At 41.7% G+C, this 18602-nt stretch overlaps 2 protein-coding genes across 11 annotated transcripts in view; one reads left to right on the top strand and one right to left on the bottom strand.

Moving 5' to 3' along the window:
- The window catches only part of CCDC85A (coiled-coil domain containing 85A), a 143825-nt gene extending 130636 nt beyond the window's left edge, over positions 1–13189 (bottom strand). For 4 of the 10 annotated variants that reach the window (XR_012834825.1, XM_075749905.1, XM_075749906.1 and 1 more), the window contains exons 1-2: positions 12334–13185; positions 8757–9669 (exon numbers count right to left, since the gene is read on the bottom strand). Coding sequence is in view for 8 of the 10 variants with exons in the window: in XM_075749905.1 (XP_075606020.1) it covers positions 8757–9669; positions 12334–12552 (1132 nt within the window). In the remaining 2 variants the exon portion in view is untranslated. Of the gene's footprint in view, positions 1–1503; positions 2409–5521; positions 5593–8756; positions 9670–12333 lie in introns of those variants that run through there. The other 6 variants (XM_075749904.1, XM_075749903.1, XR_012834824.1 and 3 more) reach the window with 5 other exon arrangements.
- The window catches only part of EFEMP1 (EGF containing fibulin extracellular matrix protein 1), a 158270-nt gene continuing 152799 nt past the window's right edge, over positions 13132–18602 (top strand). The window contains exon 1 of the mRNA XM_075749900.1: positions 13132–13137. The gene's annotated coding sequence lies outside the window, so the exon portion shown is untranslated. The remainder of the gene's footprint in view (positions 13138–18602) is intronic.

The following is an 18602-nucleotide window of genomic DNA, read 5'->3' on the forward strand; positions in this document are numbered from 1 at the left end:
CACAGGACCTTGAAAAGATGCAGTGAAAGAAATCTACTGAGTTTTGAGGTCAAACATTTGAAGGAGGTATCTCACTACTGATCAAATTACAGAAGTTTGATATTACAAGCATAAAAGCTCTCAAATAATTTGCGTAACCTTGAGAAAGTACCAAAATGGAGACCTTTAGAAGACATTCAATATTGTTGCTTACCACATGGCTCACACCGCCTTTTCACCTTTTACTCTTGACAGTGCTTGAACATTACTGTGTTTGATTAGTCTAATAACCACTTAAGTTTTTAAACGGACTTTAACAAATCAGTATTAAAACCCTTGTCACCACTTTGCCCTTCTGTAACCCGCCAAAATATTTGTAATAATTCAGTACAAAGTTCATACAAATCATGCAAATGAGAAAATAAAGGTTTGAAGAAACCTGTACTTGCTGAAGTATACAGGTGCAAAACTGCTGGCTCTGTCCTCTTCTCAAGAATGTACAGGAACAATTCAAATATGCCTTAAGTTTTACAGCAGAACTGACAAGTTGAACGAAGACTATTTGTTATTCACACCCTTCACATAACTCTTTATCTTTTAAAGACAGCCTAGCTCAAGATAGCAGCTTTCCTATTCACAATCAATAAATTTGCAAACATTTTCCTGCTGCGTACCAAACGCTCATGGACAGATCTCAAATCACAATCCTGACTCTTTTTTGTGTATCTTGCAGAATCAAAAGTACTAAAAAAAAAAAAAAATAAAAAAATTTACAAAAACACTAAATGCGCACAGACTAGTGCGCATTAGTGTATTTATTTTTTTAAAGATGACTTTACTAGATATCTTTCCCACACATGTTATACTTGTATAATTCATTTCCTCCAAAACAGATTACTGTTACTAGTATAGCTCCCTGTCTTTCAGTCCCACTGTCCACGGCCTCTGCCAGGTTAATCCTGCCCTTTTCTCATTTTGTTTGGTATCTTTCTGTTATGATACTGTCTGAAAATTCCATCACAAGTGATCAGATTTCAAAAGAAGAAATAACACAGAGGGGAAAGAGAACAGTGGATTTTTCTCCTTGTTTACTTAAATATGCTTTTAGATTTCTTGATTGTGAATGCCCCAAAGATTATAGAAAAAAATTCATTCAAGTATATAAAGGAACCAAAGAACATTACTAAACCCCTTCACAGTACTTCAAGTTTGCACTAACAGTGAAGACCGTATTATTAAGTCCTCAAGAAATATTACAAGCCACAGCTGAAGAACGAGTGCGTGGAAAAATTGCATCCACATACAAAGGAACAATGACCCAAAGAACCACCTTATAGAAATTAGAAATTGCCACACTGGATCAGACCAATGCAATTAGTATTTTATCATTCCTGCCCCCAACAGGGATCAGGACCAGATGTTTTAGATAGAGGCACACAAATACTTCTGCCATTAACAGCAATGGAACAGCACACCAGAGTGAAATTCACTCCCAGTTTCTATTACCTAGCAGCTGATGTTCACCTTAGACCAAACGAATCGGATCTCTTCTCCCAAACACAAGGATTCCCGTATTATCTTTCATTTTGTATTATCCAAAGGAACGTATGATACTTCTCAGGACTTGAACCGTCGTTGGGCTCTGTGACATTTCATAACAACAGGTCTGGCTAAATCTGCTAGCCTGGCTTAAGAGTTTAGTTAGAACTGAGCAGCATATTAAAATACTTCTCCAGATTCCATGGCACAGTGCTCTATCCCTTTTTCTTTACTAAGGCTTAATGCCACAGTTATCTTCAGACAGACAAGAACACTGATGGTTACACAGTGGACTCTTCTACAGATTCAAGTAGACGGTTGTGGTAAAACTGATCGTACCACAAGCACGGTATAATTTCGTTTTAATCTTCTCACAAGTATGGATGTGGTATATTAAGATGCATTTATTTCTGCATTAAGCAAAATTCAAAGCTCAGTGTTTCAGTCCTGGCTGATTGTCCTCACAGAACCCATCCTTTAACTATTCAAGAAGCACATGCAGACAAGATTTATATCAAGATCATGACTTGAAGATAATTCTTAATGCTCTCTCAGTAACTATATATCTGTATATATGACAATAAGACCTCAGATAAGCTATGCTTCAGTTTACTAATTAAGACATGACTTACTAGCTCAGAAGCCAATGAATTTTCATTGCTAGAGTCATTTTCTTACGTACACAAAGCTCTATTATACCTCATTAAATACCCTATAATTTAGAATGCCTCGCTGCCCTTGACTCCTGTCAACATCTATGCCTTTTGCGTGTGAACGGTAGTACAAATTTTGAACCTCACACTATACTGACTGCTGTGCTCTTCCCTAACTGTTAACTAATTCAGCTCCAATCCCTGCACAACCTGCAGCAACTCTCCATTGTTCACTTCCTCATAAAATTTAAAAAACAAGAAAACAAAAAAAAATTTAAGAATTCCATTAGTAGACAGAACAAAAAAGACAGGACACCCTTTCATTAGCACACATAATATACCCTACAAGGCTGAAGTTCTTAAACAAGCAGCACTTACCAAGAGTTATTATAATATTCTAACTCCACATTATAACTGCCAGAGTTCAGAGAATTTGACAGTTTAATCACTGTAATATTTCTAAAAATGTATTTTACTATTATAAAATCATAACACTAACTCAGAAAGCTGTGCAAAGGACTATGTTACATGAGGTCCTGTACTCAAGGTAAAGGTATTCTCTCCAAGCAAGGACTCAGACAAGGTTTTAATGCGAGGACTCTCAATTCTGGCACTAAAAAAATTAAATAAAAGTCTGTCCACATATTTCAGGCAGACAACACTAACAGCCATGCAAGCTCCTGATGAGCTCTCAGAAGTAAAGGCAAATATCTTGCATCTTGATCCAATCACCATGAAAAAGAAAGAAATGATTCTATCATCTTCAGTATATACCAAAACAAACTCTCACTCGCTACTCAGAAAATACATTATTCTTAAAAACATACAATGAAATAAACAAAAAAAATCCACGCGTCAGATCCATCCTAGGTATAACACTAGTAAAGTCAGGGGATGCGCACAAGTGCTGGCTTGCAGAGTGTTTGTCAAGACGCTGTCAATAATGGCACTGTGATTTATTGTTAGCCTTTCGCTTCTGGAGGTCTGTGGTCAAATGTCATTGAAGTTCCAACAGACACTCAAAACAAGAGATATGGCCACACATCTCAAATTAATCAGCCAGCCAGCATAGCTGCTAACCTCTGCTTCATACTGGGTAAATGTTGGAAGATAAGGGCACTATTCACAGGTCTGAAGGGAGAGTTACTGAACGGGCTGTATCAGTGCTTCTGTGTGATGGTGGTACATCACAGAAACTGGGGGAAACGAGTAATTGACTCATTGGCAGAAGCTGTATAGCCATCACCGATTCCCTCCCACCTCATTAACACACACATACCCATCACAGACTAACATGGTTCTAGAGGATATGTAGTATACTGGTGAAGGTTTAAAGACAGTATATCGATATTCCCTACTCTGTTTCTTGCAGTGAAAATGTCATTGCTTCCAACAAAGAAAGACTGAATTAGCATCCAGTCCTTACTGCAAACCCAGATATGCAACCTAAGGGAAAAAGGAAAAAAGTATAGAGCTTGAAAGTAGTGACTGCACAGAAAGTGTTGCGTGTCACGTGTGGCTGTGGTGTATTCAGAGTCCCATAACGAGAGGCTGTTCAGCTGAACCCTTCCTACTCTTCCCACCATAACATGTAGTGCCACTGCCTATCTAGCATCAAACAGACAGGGACAGAAGCAAACCTCTGTGATCAGCACCAGCCTGTTTGCCACTGTGATCATCCACTGAACGTGGAATATCCGTATGCTGGAACATTCACGTAACTGTTTGAAACTAGGCAAGTTTCTTTATAAGGAGAGGCAGCAGTCTTAACATATCAAGAGTTTTGCTGGAAGGATGATCCACCTTCTACTAAAACATTCAAACCAAAACTGGCTTTGTCAGTGAAGTTAAAGATATGTAAGTATGAACTTCTCCCAAAAGCCCTACAACATGAGTTTCTAGTAGGTTCATTGTTTTGATATTACAAGCCACATTTTCAACTTGATAAATTAGTCCATAAAAAATGAGTTTGGTAATAAATGCAGTGCACACTAGTCACCAACATGGTCACATATCGTGCCCCAGTTCTCTTACAGTGTGTAATAGCTAAAACTATTTACAAGTTTGAGATAAAACATACAGAATTCTATTAAATGACTTGGACTGACATAAAGTTTGAGAGCTCTACACTTAATAAACTTCTGAAATAAACAGTAGATTACTTCATACTGGCAAGCAAAAAATTCTATCAAACAAGTAGCCTTTGTTTATACAGCAGGTTACTCTTGAGAGTAAGTAACGCTGTATCAGGCTCCCAACGGCAGATGTACAGTAGTGGGTGCCATCAGGAAAGCTCAAGTCACACACTGCTATTAATGACAGGCAAATTATTTCCATTTCAACTTTAAGAAACATAACACGTAAGCAAACCTACATCAAAACGTGACATCATTTCACTATTTGGCCAGCAGGACGTGAGCTATGTCCATGGAGAGGCTATCAGTTAACTTAGTAACATTATTATAAGCTTTTTCTCTCTGAAGCCATACTGCAGTTCCCTCTTTTTACTCAGCACAGTATTTTCTATTTTCCTTATAAGAAGCACATTTATAGCAGAAATTGCTCAAAATTTAAGCTGTGTCCATTTAGCCTACAAATACCTTTGCTCAAGGAGAGGTACTGTTGCATTTGTTCTGCAAGAATCCTCACACCTCCAGCAGTATATATAGTGTTAGTCAGCAGTTTTATTTCTCTTCATTAATAACCTCAGCAGGAAGCAAAAAGCACATATGAAAGCCTTCTGATACTTTCCTTTCACACAAAAGTCAAAGCGCAGAGTAAAACAAAGGACTTCTTAAAATAGAAAGTTTACAATAAATTGCTTAGAATAAAAAACACCACTTAGATTGCGAATGCTGAAAGCACATTAATTTATATAGAGGCACTTATAGCCCACATATTTGTGTCGGAGTTAAACTGTCATGTATTATTCTAGGTTGCATAAATGTTCTCTTTAAAATGGTTTTACCGCTGGTATTTTCTCTTCTAATTTCAGCAATCTTTCTATTCCAAATACCTCTATGCTCACTACCTAGAATGGTTAGGTGTGATCACAGCAAAAGACTGTTATCATGTTTTATTTGGTTAGAGCCTTTAAAATGAAATACATATGTTTTCAATTAACAAACATCAAGCCAAATTTAGTGCTCTCATCCCATTTTCTGTCACTCCAAAGGCTGAGGACACCCATTTCAGAAAAATATGTAGGAGAACCCTGAAGTAATTTTTTTTTTTTTTAAAGCTTTATAAATCTTATAAATGAAAGCTGACATGTCATACAAGAAAAAAATACCAAGATCAAACCTTTGAGCATAGAAAATGAGAAGAATTATGAAAGGAAATGTTATCACCTCATCCTTTATTCCTTCAGCTGTGCCTATGGACCAAAGACAGCTTCAGACTGAAGTAACTTCCCTTGTACCTGATGACAGTTTAAAATATGCATGAAGCCCCAATGATTAATGCATATACCATATCCCGTAAAGCAGACTACAGCTACACATCGTATTTCTGATAGCATTGTCGTATCATATTGCAACTGCTTTACCTTTAGCTTAAAAGTTTGTTAGAAACCTGCATTCCCTGCATCTTTACATACAAAGTTCTGGTATAGATAACTGTATGCTACTGCATACATTGCTTCTCTGTGGTCACGCAAGTGCTGACAAGACCAGAACTCCAGGTATATGGGAGCTGTTAGCAGTGGATAGAAGCTCTCATTCCAACAGATACAGCTCAGCTGTTCGCAAACACGCTTTCCAATTAGAAACAGCAATTTCAGGTAAACAGTACAGTACTTTTTAGAATGAAGTTTGACACACAGAGGAATAACTTCTCTCAGACTAGATTCAGAGTCAAGACTAAGGAAGATGGGACAGGCATGTACTGAGTCTGGTAAGTTCGGATTCCATAGTTACAATATTGTATTTTATTCCTTTATTTACAAAGGAGTCAGAAGATGTTAGTCTCTGCTATTCGTCATCTAGGATCACAAACACTTCACTCTTGCTGCTCAAACGACAATCCACAACTACTGCAATAAGATTAAAAGTGCCCTGCAAAATAATCACACAGATGTAAAATCAAACGTCTACTAGCTAGATATACTCCAAATTTTAAAACAAACTAGGTTCCACCAACATGATATCGTATACTTACTATGTGATTTGGGGATAAGAATCAAAAATAGCATCCTTTTTTATTACCCATCAGAGTTTAGGGCCAGGTTTCCATGCCACTTTCTAACCCACGCTTTCACAATTTCACCACTCCTTACAACAGATGCAAAAGATCAGGACTTTCATTACAGCACAATGCACAGTTCCCCATCTATACTCAACTGGCAGGTTCATGTACACAGGTATACACAAGACACGCAAATTAAGATTTACACATTACTTTCACAGCAATAACAAGGGATAATGGTCAGCATTTTTACCACTTCCATACTAACTGTTCTTCTCCATAACTTTATAGTAGCTGACAAAACACAAAACCCCAAAATGATTCAGCCTTGCCGTGAAGACCAAGTTTTCCCGAAGTTGAAGGTCTCTTCCTCAGAGCGAAGCTGTCAAGAGTTTTACCACTAACCAAGGTCAGACAAAGGTCGGAATTAAACCTCATGCTTGCATCAGATTATATAAATATGAAAGAAGAGAGGTTTGACAACTTACTGCTGAGAGAAGTCCTCTGGAAAAATGATTATATAAAGTGTAGGACAGGGAAAGCTCTGATTAAAGTCAACAAACAGACTCCCAAATCACCAGCTGCCCTCTCCAGCACCTTGTGGCCAGAGTCCAAATTGTAGATACTTGAAATACTCTGCCAAAAGGACACCAGTCAACTGAGGTTTAAAGTAACAACTGCTTTCATTGCCCTGTTAATAATATAGCCGAGTTCTTAACAAGACTATTTGGACAAAAAAATAGCAGAAAGCCCACCATGTTGGGAGCAGAAAAAAAGTATCTTCGTCTATGTATGAGTTTTAAAAATATACACTTAAAACCTTAGATCACCTTTCTAAATAAACAGTGACTGGACTGATGAATATCATGAGTGCAAGAAGCCGCTTTTAGGAAGTCTGATTCCGTACTTCACGCTACTTACAGCCAGGTCAATTTTAAACAGAAAGAACTGACTGGAGAAAGAAATACAGTATTTAATGGAAGCTTTATAAGACCAACTTTTATAACTTATATATTATACATTTTCAAACAGTTGTCATACGCTTATCAATAAGTTTAAAGTCATTAAAAAGAGAAATCTCTACACTTACCACTTTGGGGTTTGCCAGCCCTGTCAAATATAGACATTTCACTGAAAGTAAACTGGATTTACCCCTACAGAGCAGGTTATCTTAACTGAAGGCATTCTGTAAATTAACCGCGATAGGTAAATGTGAGACAGAGACGTGATAAACGATGAGGACAGCACCCGGCACAGAGCTCAGCGTCTCCTCCATCTCACAAGCTGATCCAACAAGTGGTCAGTTCCACCGATGTCAACACAACTTCTCACAGCTCCTTATAAAATGGAAACACATGAACTCCATCCAAGACAATTTACTAAGGCAAAATCCCCACTTTCTTTAGAACTTGACTTCAAATCTGAGCGTAAAGGTCTGAGAAATGGGTTTTCAACTATGACGCTAATATCCTTCATGAAAACATCTTAAAGCACATAGAAGAAACAAAATGGAGCAGACTACAGACATTCTGCTAAGTCTATAAAAAGTTCTTTCTACAGCATAGTAGGAGGTTTGAACTTTGATTTTAGTCATTTGCTGTATTTCATTCATTTCAATATCGTTGTAACGGCCTGACTTTCAAAAGTACTGAAATACTTAAATTGTGACTATCTTAAAGTAACGAATTTCAATCAGTGAGGATACACAGCTCTTAAAAGCTAGGCATGTTTACTGGGTATCTTTCTAAAATGCAGCAGTAACAACACAAAAAAAGCCCCAAACTCTTAAGATCTTCCTTAATTTTTAATTTGTTATAATTAAACACGTGCAAACTCAAGGCTTTGAAAAGCTTTAGGAACTATCAGATTCATTTATATTTATCCTAGCTCTTCATCTGCGGTCTTTTCCAGAATTTATGGAAAAGGATATAAGAATATTACATCAATAAACAGGAAAAACTTTAAAATATTTAAAGCTACAGAGTAGGTTAGGAAAGTGGAAATGAAATGAGAGACATTCACCTCCATTCTGCTGGCTCAAATATAGGCAGGACAAGAAACATACACAATTCCTCTCTGATGTAAACAGCAATCTACCTAGGGACAAACAGTTTACATCTATCAACCACAGACCAGGAGCAAGGCCAAGAGCTGCTTCTCGATACCTTACCAACGCTCAAGATGCACTTTTCCTCTAATTTTTTAATCCACCCAACACCTGCTGGATGGACAAACAGGTTTATTCCAATTAAATCACTTACTAAAGGAATAATGCTGACACCAAACTTGTAACCTTTCATTTCACATATAACATTATTCCTTTTCCAGAAATAGATGAAATAGCACTGAAACTACCTTAGTAATTTTAAAAATGATTTTTTGCTAAACTTATTGACCCACCATTCATTCCATTGTATATACTTCTGTGGTGAGGTGACAGGTCATCTGTTACTTGTCTCCTGAGGGTACCTTCTCTGCTGCCTCCACTGAGATGTTTGAGGTGCTCTGGGCTCCCTCCATAGTGTTTGAGATGCTCAGGGCTCGTACCCCTCCCTTTGTGGAGACGTTCTGTACTTCCACTTGGCGTGTGCTTTTGAAGATGATCTGGGCTGCCACTGCTGTGCTTTTGATGCTCAGGGCTACTACCAGGCCTCTGCTTTTGAAAGTGTTCAGGGCTACTACTCAAAACATGCTTTGGGATAGTTTCGGGACTGCTACTGCTATGCTTTTGTTGTTCAGGTGCTTTGACAATGGTTTTGTGATGTTCCGGACTTGGTCCTTTCAGGTGATGATCAGGACTGCCAGAACTCCTGGGCTTCTGGAGGTGCTCTGGGCTGACACTCCTGTGTTTCTGATGTTCAGGGCTTCCTTCACCCCGAGTTTTTTGAAGGTGTTCTGGACTAGTACTCGGATGATGTTTATGATGATCTGGACTGTCTGTACTTCCCGTGCTAGAAGTACTGCTCCCATCACCGACATCTCTTATGTAAGTACTCGTGGCGGTTAACTGGCACAGGCTGATCTGGCTGTCGATAGAGCTCCGGCTGCCTGCTCCACCACTTTTCTCCTCATCCAGCAACACACACAATTCTTTCAGCTCCAGGTTTTCCTTAACAACTTCTTCTTGTCTGACTTCCAATTCTTTCAGCTTCTGTAAGTATAAGGCAACTTCTTTGTGCATAACGCTAGCACTGTATCTGCCCAGTCTCTGCCATTCACGGGACACCTTCTTGCCTTTCTGCCTGTCATCATCCAGAAAGCAGCAAAGGTCTCTCAGTTCTTGGTTATCTTCTTGCAGCTTCTGGTTGATATCCTTTAAAAGAAAGGTAATCATGACAGAGAAGGGTCTAAAAGAATTAACATTATACCATTACTGTTATACAAGCCAGTGAACAGCACTGCTATACACCCATCATCTAAGCACTCAAGCGAGGCATTAATAATTGCATGTGTAGATCTGGCATGTTATAACATCATCATGTTTCAAACAAACAAAGCTGCTATCCAGTAAAAAGGGACTATCATGTGGAGCCAGTCTTGAAGGGTTCAGAGACTAACTTCTGATACAGCATAAAAGTTTCAGGTGCTTAATTAATTTTCATGCTAAACAGCAGAATAATTTAGCTCCCAAACAGGGCAAAGATCATAAGCGCTCTCATGATGATCTCACTCCCTTGAGAAACAGTCACCTGTGAGTTATCGCTGACTAAAGCCACAAGGTACATCAGAAATACATCACTTAATTAATTATTAACATTTATACTCTCTATTCCCTAAAGCATATTCACATATAAAGATGAACTTTTTAGACATTTAAAATATTTGGGTTTTGTTTGATTTTACTTCAAATTTGCATAAAAGAACCTTGTCAGTCATCACTTAATCAGAATTGCTTCAGCTACTCTGAAACAATCTGCTTTAATAGATTTTTCCCTCCTAACAAAATGAAGTACCTGATTCCATACCCTTCTTTAAGCGAGGAACAGTCTGAAGCAAAAATGTTCAAGCTATTACTATAGCAAAATAATATGCCAAAGAAAACATTTTCAGTATTTTATCCTCCTAGTTTTACTAAACTGGCTTGCAACCGTATTTATCTTTCTCCTATCTAAATATTCATTCCTTCTTATGTACGATATAAGAAGTAGAGATTAGCCACAATTTAGCCTTATGGAAAGCCCATTTTAGCACTGTATCTTAAGAAAATGAAGCTTTTGTAACTCCACTGCATTCGTGTGCACACATGCATGTGTTTGACCTTTACCTCAAAATAACTTTGAACTTGACCAATTTCAACCCACATTTGCCAAAGGAGAAATCTCAATGAGGCTACAAGATAGCCTTAAAAATCTGTGCTGGTGAGACAGACTTGAAATGACCTCATGGTGGAATTAAAAATAGTTTGAGTGGGAGCCCACAATTCAGCAGTCAGAGGCAGGAGGCACCCACCCACCCAAACCAGGTGCAGCTGGTCACTGTTACTCATGAAGCAGTTATTTCACACAGGACAAAGGAGGCAGATGTCCAGGACACCAACGTATGGCTCAAAACCTCATTCTCCCAAATTCCTTGTAAAAGTTTCAGCTGAGGCATCTGAACAAAGGGCGGAAGTTAAACATCACTTAAGGAGTTGAGAATTGAGAGAGGAATTTGCCATTCCTTCCTACACATCTTGGTGTGTTTTGTTACTTATTTGGAAGATGCATAAATCCATATGATGTCACAACACCTTTGCACATAACTTGCAGAAAGATACCATTGTTGTAATTTAACTTACATTTAAAGTGTAAGCTTTATTTTTACTAAAGTACTATGACGGATGGGTCTTTTGTACCCCCAGAGACCATATATTGTCAAAAAGAGGGCAGGAGGACACACAACACTCATACTTTGCAGAGCAACTTGGGAGACAGAAGCAGTCTTCCCCCACATGCTATTTATTTCATGCCACACTATTATCAAAGACACTTTCTCAATAATTTAGTTGCTTAAAGCCATTCTACAAGTCAAGAACGCTCTTCTAATGTTCTCATGTAACATTTCAAAAGCCCACGCTGCATCTCTGTCTCTCCTTCCCTCCAAGCTCACCTCACTGAAGGAATTTCCCCATAACAATGTCCTTTCACAAAGCAACAAGACAGAAAATGCTTTGTAGTCATGCCTACTTTAAGACAACTTTCTAGGTCTATAACACACGTGTACGTGCTACATCAGGGTAATTATCCATAAATAGTTACACTATCTTCCCAATCCTCAGAATTGAGGAGGAAACATTAGGGACTATGCTTCTCATCCAACAAGAGAGTTAAATTAAGGAGGGCTAAAGCATTACAGACTGGGTCTGCCTCTCACTGTAGTCTGCCAAAGCATACAATCAAAAATGGTCTGATCAGAGATGCGTTATCAGATGTCTTTTTCAGACAATAAACTAGGGATTGGTTCTGATCATCCCAAAACAGAGTGTAAGGGTTTGCCATCACCTGCCGTACGCTACACTGCATCCTGGAAATGACCAGCTCTCTCCAGCAGCCTACCAGGCTGCCTGATAGATGAGTAAGTCATCTTAAAATAGCGACAGAAAACAGCTTAAGCTACACAAAACCTTTTGAATATCTACAGCTCTGCACACCATTCTTTCACGTGCACTTCAGACAGGATCATTTAACCTTACCAAAACCCAATGAAGTCTAACACAAAAGGGACAATGCTTAAGTGTTTTTATCAACCCCAAGCATACTGGGACAGAGCATACAACAGCTGTGCTCCACAGCCTGCCGGATAGCTGGTCATCTCTTAGCCGGACACTCGATTTTCAAGCGGGATCAAACGCTATTCAGTCCTTGTTCACTTTTCATACGATTCTCGGTAACAGCTCCTCCCAGACCATCCACCTGATGAAATCGCTCCCGGCAGGACGGGCGGGGGACGCGGGGACACGGCAGAAAGTTCAGGGGTCCCACCCTGCCCACCCCACTACCTTCAAGCCACGGATCTCGCCGAGGTGGAGCTGGAGGCGGCGGTTCACCTCGCGGATGAGGTTGCTGTGGTCCAGCATCGCGCTCATCTTCTCGGCCTCGGCGCGGCGGAGGCTGCGGATCAGCTCCTCCTTGCTCCACTTGAGCAGCTCCTCGTCCGACACCTTGGACAAGTCCTCGGCCGGCGCCGCCCCGCAACTTTCCGCCGCCACTTTCGACATGGTGGCGGCTCGGCAGCCCGGGGGCACCCCGCCGCCAAGGGGCTACAGCCCTCCCGGGGCCGCCCCACCGCCGCAGCCGCCCCGCGGTGCGCCGGGGAAAGGGCAAGCCCGGAGCAGGCGGGCAGCGGTACCCCCAGTTCCAGCGCTTGCGGCGGCTGGGCCGGGCTGGGGGTTACGAGGGAAACCACTTCTGGCCCCAGGCAGCGGATCCTGGAAAAAAGGAGGAAGAGGAGGAGGAAAGGGTGTGGAGGAAGCCGGGCCACAGTCTGGGGAGCAAACTTCCCCGTCGGGAAGGAAAAAAAGAAAAAGAAGAAAAAAAAAAGAAAAAAGATCAAGACAAAGGAAACCCCAACAAGCCCCGCTCTTTCAACAGGTCAGCGGTAGCAGCGTGCGCCTCGTCCCCCTTGCTGCGCCAGGGCTGCCCGGCCCTGGAATCGGTGTCTCTCACGGTAACCGACGCCCCTCGGCCGAGGGATGCAGGCGCGCCGAGCGGGGAGGATGCGAAGTCCCGAGCCAACGCACCATGGCGGAAGGAGGGAGGGTCGGGTCGGGTCGGGATGCGCGGCGGGCGGCCCGGCTCCGCCGCAGCGGGAGGAGCGGGTCCGGCGGGCGCTGCCGGCGCCAGTGGCGGGCGCGGGGCGGCTCGCGGCTTTTCACCGGGGCGCGCGCCACGTGCGGGCGGGGGAAGAGACCGGGGGGGGCGGCGCAGCACTGTCCCCGCGCGGCTCGCGGGCGCCACCTGCCGCGCGCTGCCCGCCGGGGGCTGCCCCGGGGGGGGACGCGGCCGGGCACCGGCGGTCGCTCCCGCTCGCCCCGCGGCCGGCAGTCACCTCCCCCGGCTGCTTCTGGGGAAGCTTCGCCAGGGCGTGTGGAAATGCTCGGAGGAAGCCCGGAGGGAGGGAGCGAGCACGCCCGAGGAGAGCAGCGCAGCGGTCCCCAGCCCCCGGTTTAGGAGACACTTCAGGGAGCAGTTTTACATCTGGAAATAAAGGTACAAACACAGGCACCTTCCTATCAGTCTGATCCCTCCGCTGGGGCGGCGTGTGAGAGGTCGCATTACATCACCAAAAGCCAGCACCGCCTCATCTTTCACATACAGTACGAATAGTTAAGCTTTACAGAGCTGTTATCAGACAGAACTAGATACAATTCCTTATTGCAACTCCTTACTCAGGCTGAAGGTCACGTGCCATGAAACGAGCTCCCCACAGGAATTAAGATGGGGATATTCATATTTCTTCCTTGAGAATAGTCAGTGGCGGTCTTGTGAGAAGCTTACATTTCCTAATTTGCTTAGAGATACAAAGACTCTACATAAATCTGCCTTGCAGATGATTTGAGAATGAAACTTGATAATCCATTCATGCCACTTACAAAGAAAGATGATACGATATAGTTTCAGTTCATGCACTTCTGCCACTGAAATATTAGGTGAATAATTGGTTGCATTCCCATTTTTAAGTCACCTAGTTCCCCTGAAACAATCCCCTGCAGGCAGAGAAGGGTGCCTCACTCAATAGGCTCTTACTACCTCCAATTTTGAAATTTTATAATTACTTGGCATTAAAGAAGATTTCTGATCCTTGAGGGGAAAATGTAAAGTACTTAATATCAGCACTGGCAGATCACGAGGTTGTAGCCCCACAAGCAGGGCTGGCTCTGCAGAAGGCAGCTGCAGAACATCTGGCCTGCCCATCCCACCATCACCACCCCAGCTGGCTCCCTTGGCATTGTGCTGCCTTGGGCAACACTCTTCCCTGCCTGCTGGAAGATCAGCCACTGCCACAGGACCAGACTAGCCAAGGATTATTTTCTGCTCTGTTTAAGAGTTGCTGGTTAAATCAAGCACTATTCCTTTGCTCTTATTCCTAATCTTCTCCTTGAACTCTCAGCTGTCACTTGATCACGATAAAAGTTCTCCTGCTCCTATCCATCTTGGGCTATACAGTGCATTTTCACCATGCCAAAAAGTCCTACATGTTTTCCCTTTCCAAGCACCATTCAGAGATGGTCTTTCATTTTCATGATTCATTTTTCACATACTTCCAGTTTCCCAGCAACATGCCAGACCTCTGGTTCCATCCAGCTGGGTCCCAGGATGACCCAGCAAGGGCAGCCCCAGAAGCCCATACCAGCTTGTACCCGGAACAGTCACTTGCCAAAGTCCTGGCGCTGGAATTGCATTTGAGTTGCTACCATAGGTACAGGCTGCTAGTCAGGAGAATTACCCACCAGCCCTACTACAAACAGTACCTGTGCTGCAGAGTGAAGCGCAAAAGGATGGGCATGTTTGCTGAGCTGCAATGCGAACCCTAAAGCCCATCACTGTCAACAAGAGTTTTAACAAAGCATGGAGCTTTGCCGTCATGAAATCCCATTTCCTGGTCAGTGCTAAGTATTGTGTGAAAATTTTATTTTCTCTGAAAACTCTATCACTCTTAAATCCTCTGATTTTTTCCACTGTAAAGAACAAAGCTTTAGATAAAAGCATCTGACCAACCACAGCAAAAATACAGTAAAAGGCCATGAAAAGGAGCTGTCATCTTTTATGCCCAAATATATTGCATTTTAATGCAACTAAAAAGAACAGCTTGGGGAAAGGCAGCAACAAATAAAGGCTTTTCTTATTCTTCTAATTCAGCAGTATATTAGTTGAAAGGTCATATAGTGTCAGATTTTTTAAGAGTATTTATTTCCATGAAATAAACAATTGACTGAAAAATGTCTGAAAATTTTTAATCCAAAAGCTTCGGGAAGGAACGTCCACTTGCCTCAACTCAACATTAACGGCATTTCTCAGAAGTAGCGTTTCATAGCTTTTGATCATGGGGTGTCACGGAAAGCATGGTTTTGAGATGAACAGCTCTAGGGAACGCCACGTTCTCTAGAATGCTGTCGATATGCTGCCAATATGAAACGCCTCCACATTTGTGTCTTCAGGAGGCACAGCTTTATTGTATAGACACAAACATGAATTCATAAAGTGTGACCATTAGAAATAACAAAAAAAAAAATCAAACTTCAAAAGTTTGGGACAAATGTAGCTCTAATAATAGAACCAAGAACATATCAAGTGAAACTAATCTGGAACATTACTATACAGAAAGGATCTAATTTGACATTCACTCATACTTGTGTAACAAGATCAAAATGAGAGTAGGAAGTGTGACATAATTATTCCCATCTCCTGGCAATTTGAAAACTTTACTTTCAGACAGTCTACCTTATTGCTCAAACGCCAGGTACTTCCCTGTGCCTGGGCTGTTACCATCAGCAGTGATGACAACTGCCCCCAAACAAATGCTTCATTTTTCATATTAAAGCTGATTTTTTACAATACTGTCTTGCTCCCCTGAATAATTCTCATTGACAGGCTGAAGTGGAGAGACTTGGCCAATGAGCTATGGGCCTGCAGTGCTGGGATTGCTGCAGCCTTTGTCCAGCAGCAAAGGGGATGGCAGTCCCCCTTCCTTCCAATTCTTTCACACCCTGCGCCAAATGCTAGCAGTGGTGTGGACCTGCATCCAGTTAAGTCTCCATAGCTGACCAGGGTTTGCTAATTCGGTAACATTTTCACTGCTGCGTCCTGCTCACCCCTGGCTATGCAGATACGCAACCACTGTTGCTGGCAAATTCTCTCTCTCGCAAGTCCTTCAGGTCTAGCACTGGCTTTTCATCGCCGCTTGCAGACTATCTAGTGCTTTAAGTCTCTGATTGCTGGGCGGAGTCTCTAAGCATTGTTATAACCAATAATAATTATATAATTATTTTTAAAACACTTTCGGACATTTCTAATGAGGCCCTAAAGCTGTTCAATAGCTGTCTGCCAAAAATGTGTCATAGCAAATGAACACTTTCATAGCAGTCATTTTACACAAAGATGGCTAAACTGTTTTTGTTCAGACTTTCCAAAAATACTTTTGAGAAGAGTTCAGACTTGAAAAATGTCATTCCCAAATTGGAAGGAAGTAGAAAGAGCTTTAAAAAATGAAAAGTTCAAGTAATTTTAGTTCTAGTTGCTTCTAGATGTTCCACCCATCATTCATGTGTCTGCAGCTGACAACCAACACAGCATCACCCACACAGGCCGCTCTCTAGTCCTAGCCCATTAGTTCTCTGCTGGCTCATCACCCATCCCTAGGCAGAGCTCCATACCTTCCCACAGCTAATAAAGATGATGGCTTCTCCTCCTCACCTTCCCATCCTGTCCTTCCTAAAGAGCCTCTATCCATCCATGGCAGCACCCCTGTCACGTCAGCTGTCCCACCGTGCCTCCATGATCCCAATGAGATCACAGCCCTGCCACTGCACACAGACCTCCTATTCCTCCTGTTTGTTCCCCTGCTGTCTGCATTAGCATACAGGCATTTCAAGGAGGCACCCAGTTGTGCCAATTTCCCTGGAAAAGCAGTAGAGCTTCCCCTGCAATGCTGTCCTCTTGGCACCTCCTCATTTAGGTGCATATGCTTTAGGTGGGCACCCTTCAGTCCTGCATGTAATTTCTGATGTCCCTTACCCATATCACCCCTTGCTTACCAATCTGGTCCACTATTTCCTTACTTGTCTGTTTGTCATCAGCTCTCTCCTGTGCATTCCTAGGTTAAAGTTCTCATCACCAGGTTTGCCATGTTGGCAAAAATGCTTTTGCCTGATTTGGTCAGGTGGATCCCATCTCTTCCTAACAGTTCTTAGCACTCAGAGAGGGCCCCATGGTCATAAAAGCCAAATCCCTGTTGTCAACACCAGCTACGCAAGCGCTCATTGACCACAGGATCCAGCCACTCCTACACAAGCCCTTCCGTCATCGTAGGAGTCTTCATTTTCCAACTTGACAAGCACAGACACTGGCTACCCCTCCTTTATTCACTGTACCAGTGTAAGTTAGATTAATGCATTTACATAAGAATATTTTACAATACAATATAGAACAACTTCTCCTAACAGTCTCATACAGTGTTCATCGAGCATTAGTACATATAAAAATTAATAGGCTGATACTAGGCAGTCCATATAATATTTTCTACTCCATTGCATACCCACTTCAAACACACAAGGGATATTAGGGATAATGCCATCTAGCTAAAGCTGGCCAGAAGCAAAATCCGTCATTACAGATACCCTGATATTCAAAACATTTAGAGACGGAATCCTCATCTTTTGCTCCCAGCTTTACAATAGGTAAAAGTAAATAGCCAACTTTGAACAAACCCAGGCTTCATTATGTTCACAACCCAGTGTGAACTGTACTCACGTTGTCTGACTTAAACCCATTGCTTAGGTATGGTTTATTTATACTTTATCTCTTAATAAAACTATAACAGGTATAGATATACCCGCACACTTTTCAGCTTTAAATGAGATTAAAGACAGTAAGTTATGTGAAAGGGAAAGTGACTCTGAACACCAGTTGTTTTTCTAAAGCTCTTGGGCCCGCGTGCCCTTGGCATTTCAGAATGCTTCTCACCATTCCCTGCTTTGACAGGGTTTCATTTGTGAACTCCCTCCCAAGCAACACCAGCCACCAACCACAGTAAAGCTGACGCACCAGTAACAGCTGCAGAAAGTGAAAAATGAGTGGGAACAGCAGAGACTGCAGACCCTGAGGGCAAGGCTGGCTCCATGAGGGCCCGCTGTGTAATTCTTAAACCCTCTTGCTGATGTTTTAGCTTTATTACAACCTAGATGACAAACAATGCCAGAAATATAATTTCCAGTGCAACTATGAGCATTTGTTAAAACTAGGCAACATGCAGTTTTCTCATCCCAGAAATATTTTTGGGACACAAAAAGGTTCATGTATTCCAAAATACAAGAAAATATAACAGAAATCTAGAAGAAATGTTTAAAAATTAACAATCTGGAGAGGGAGAAAAAAAGCTCAGCTTGAGTTCATCATTGGGTCTCTTAAAACTTCAGAAAATTTCAACTTTAAACCCTTTAATTACCTTTGATAAATAGCTTCTATTTATTCTGTAAGGAAAAAAAACCAACTTTTTTTCTTCTTGAAATTGTTGAAAAGTTTCTCTCTTTTTTCCAAATTAAGAATTTCT

Source organism: Balearica regulorum, chromosome 3 (assembly GCF_011004875.1).
Source record: "Balearica regulorum gibbericeps isolate bBalReg1 chromosome 3, bBalReg1.pri, whole genome shotgun sequence".
In the NCBI taxonomy this organism is placed as follows: Eukaryota; Metazoa; Chordata; class Aves; order Gruiformes; family Gruidae; genus Balearica; species Balearica regulorum.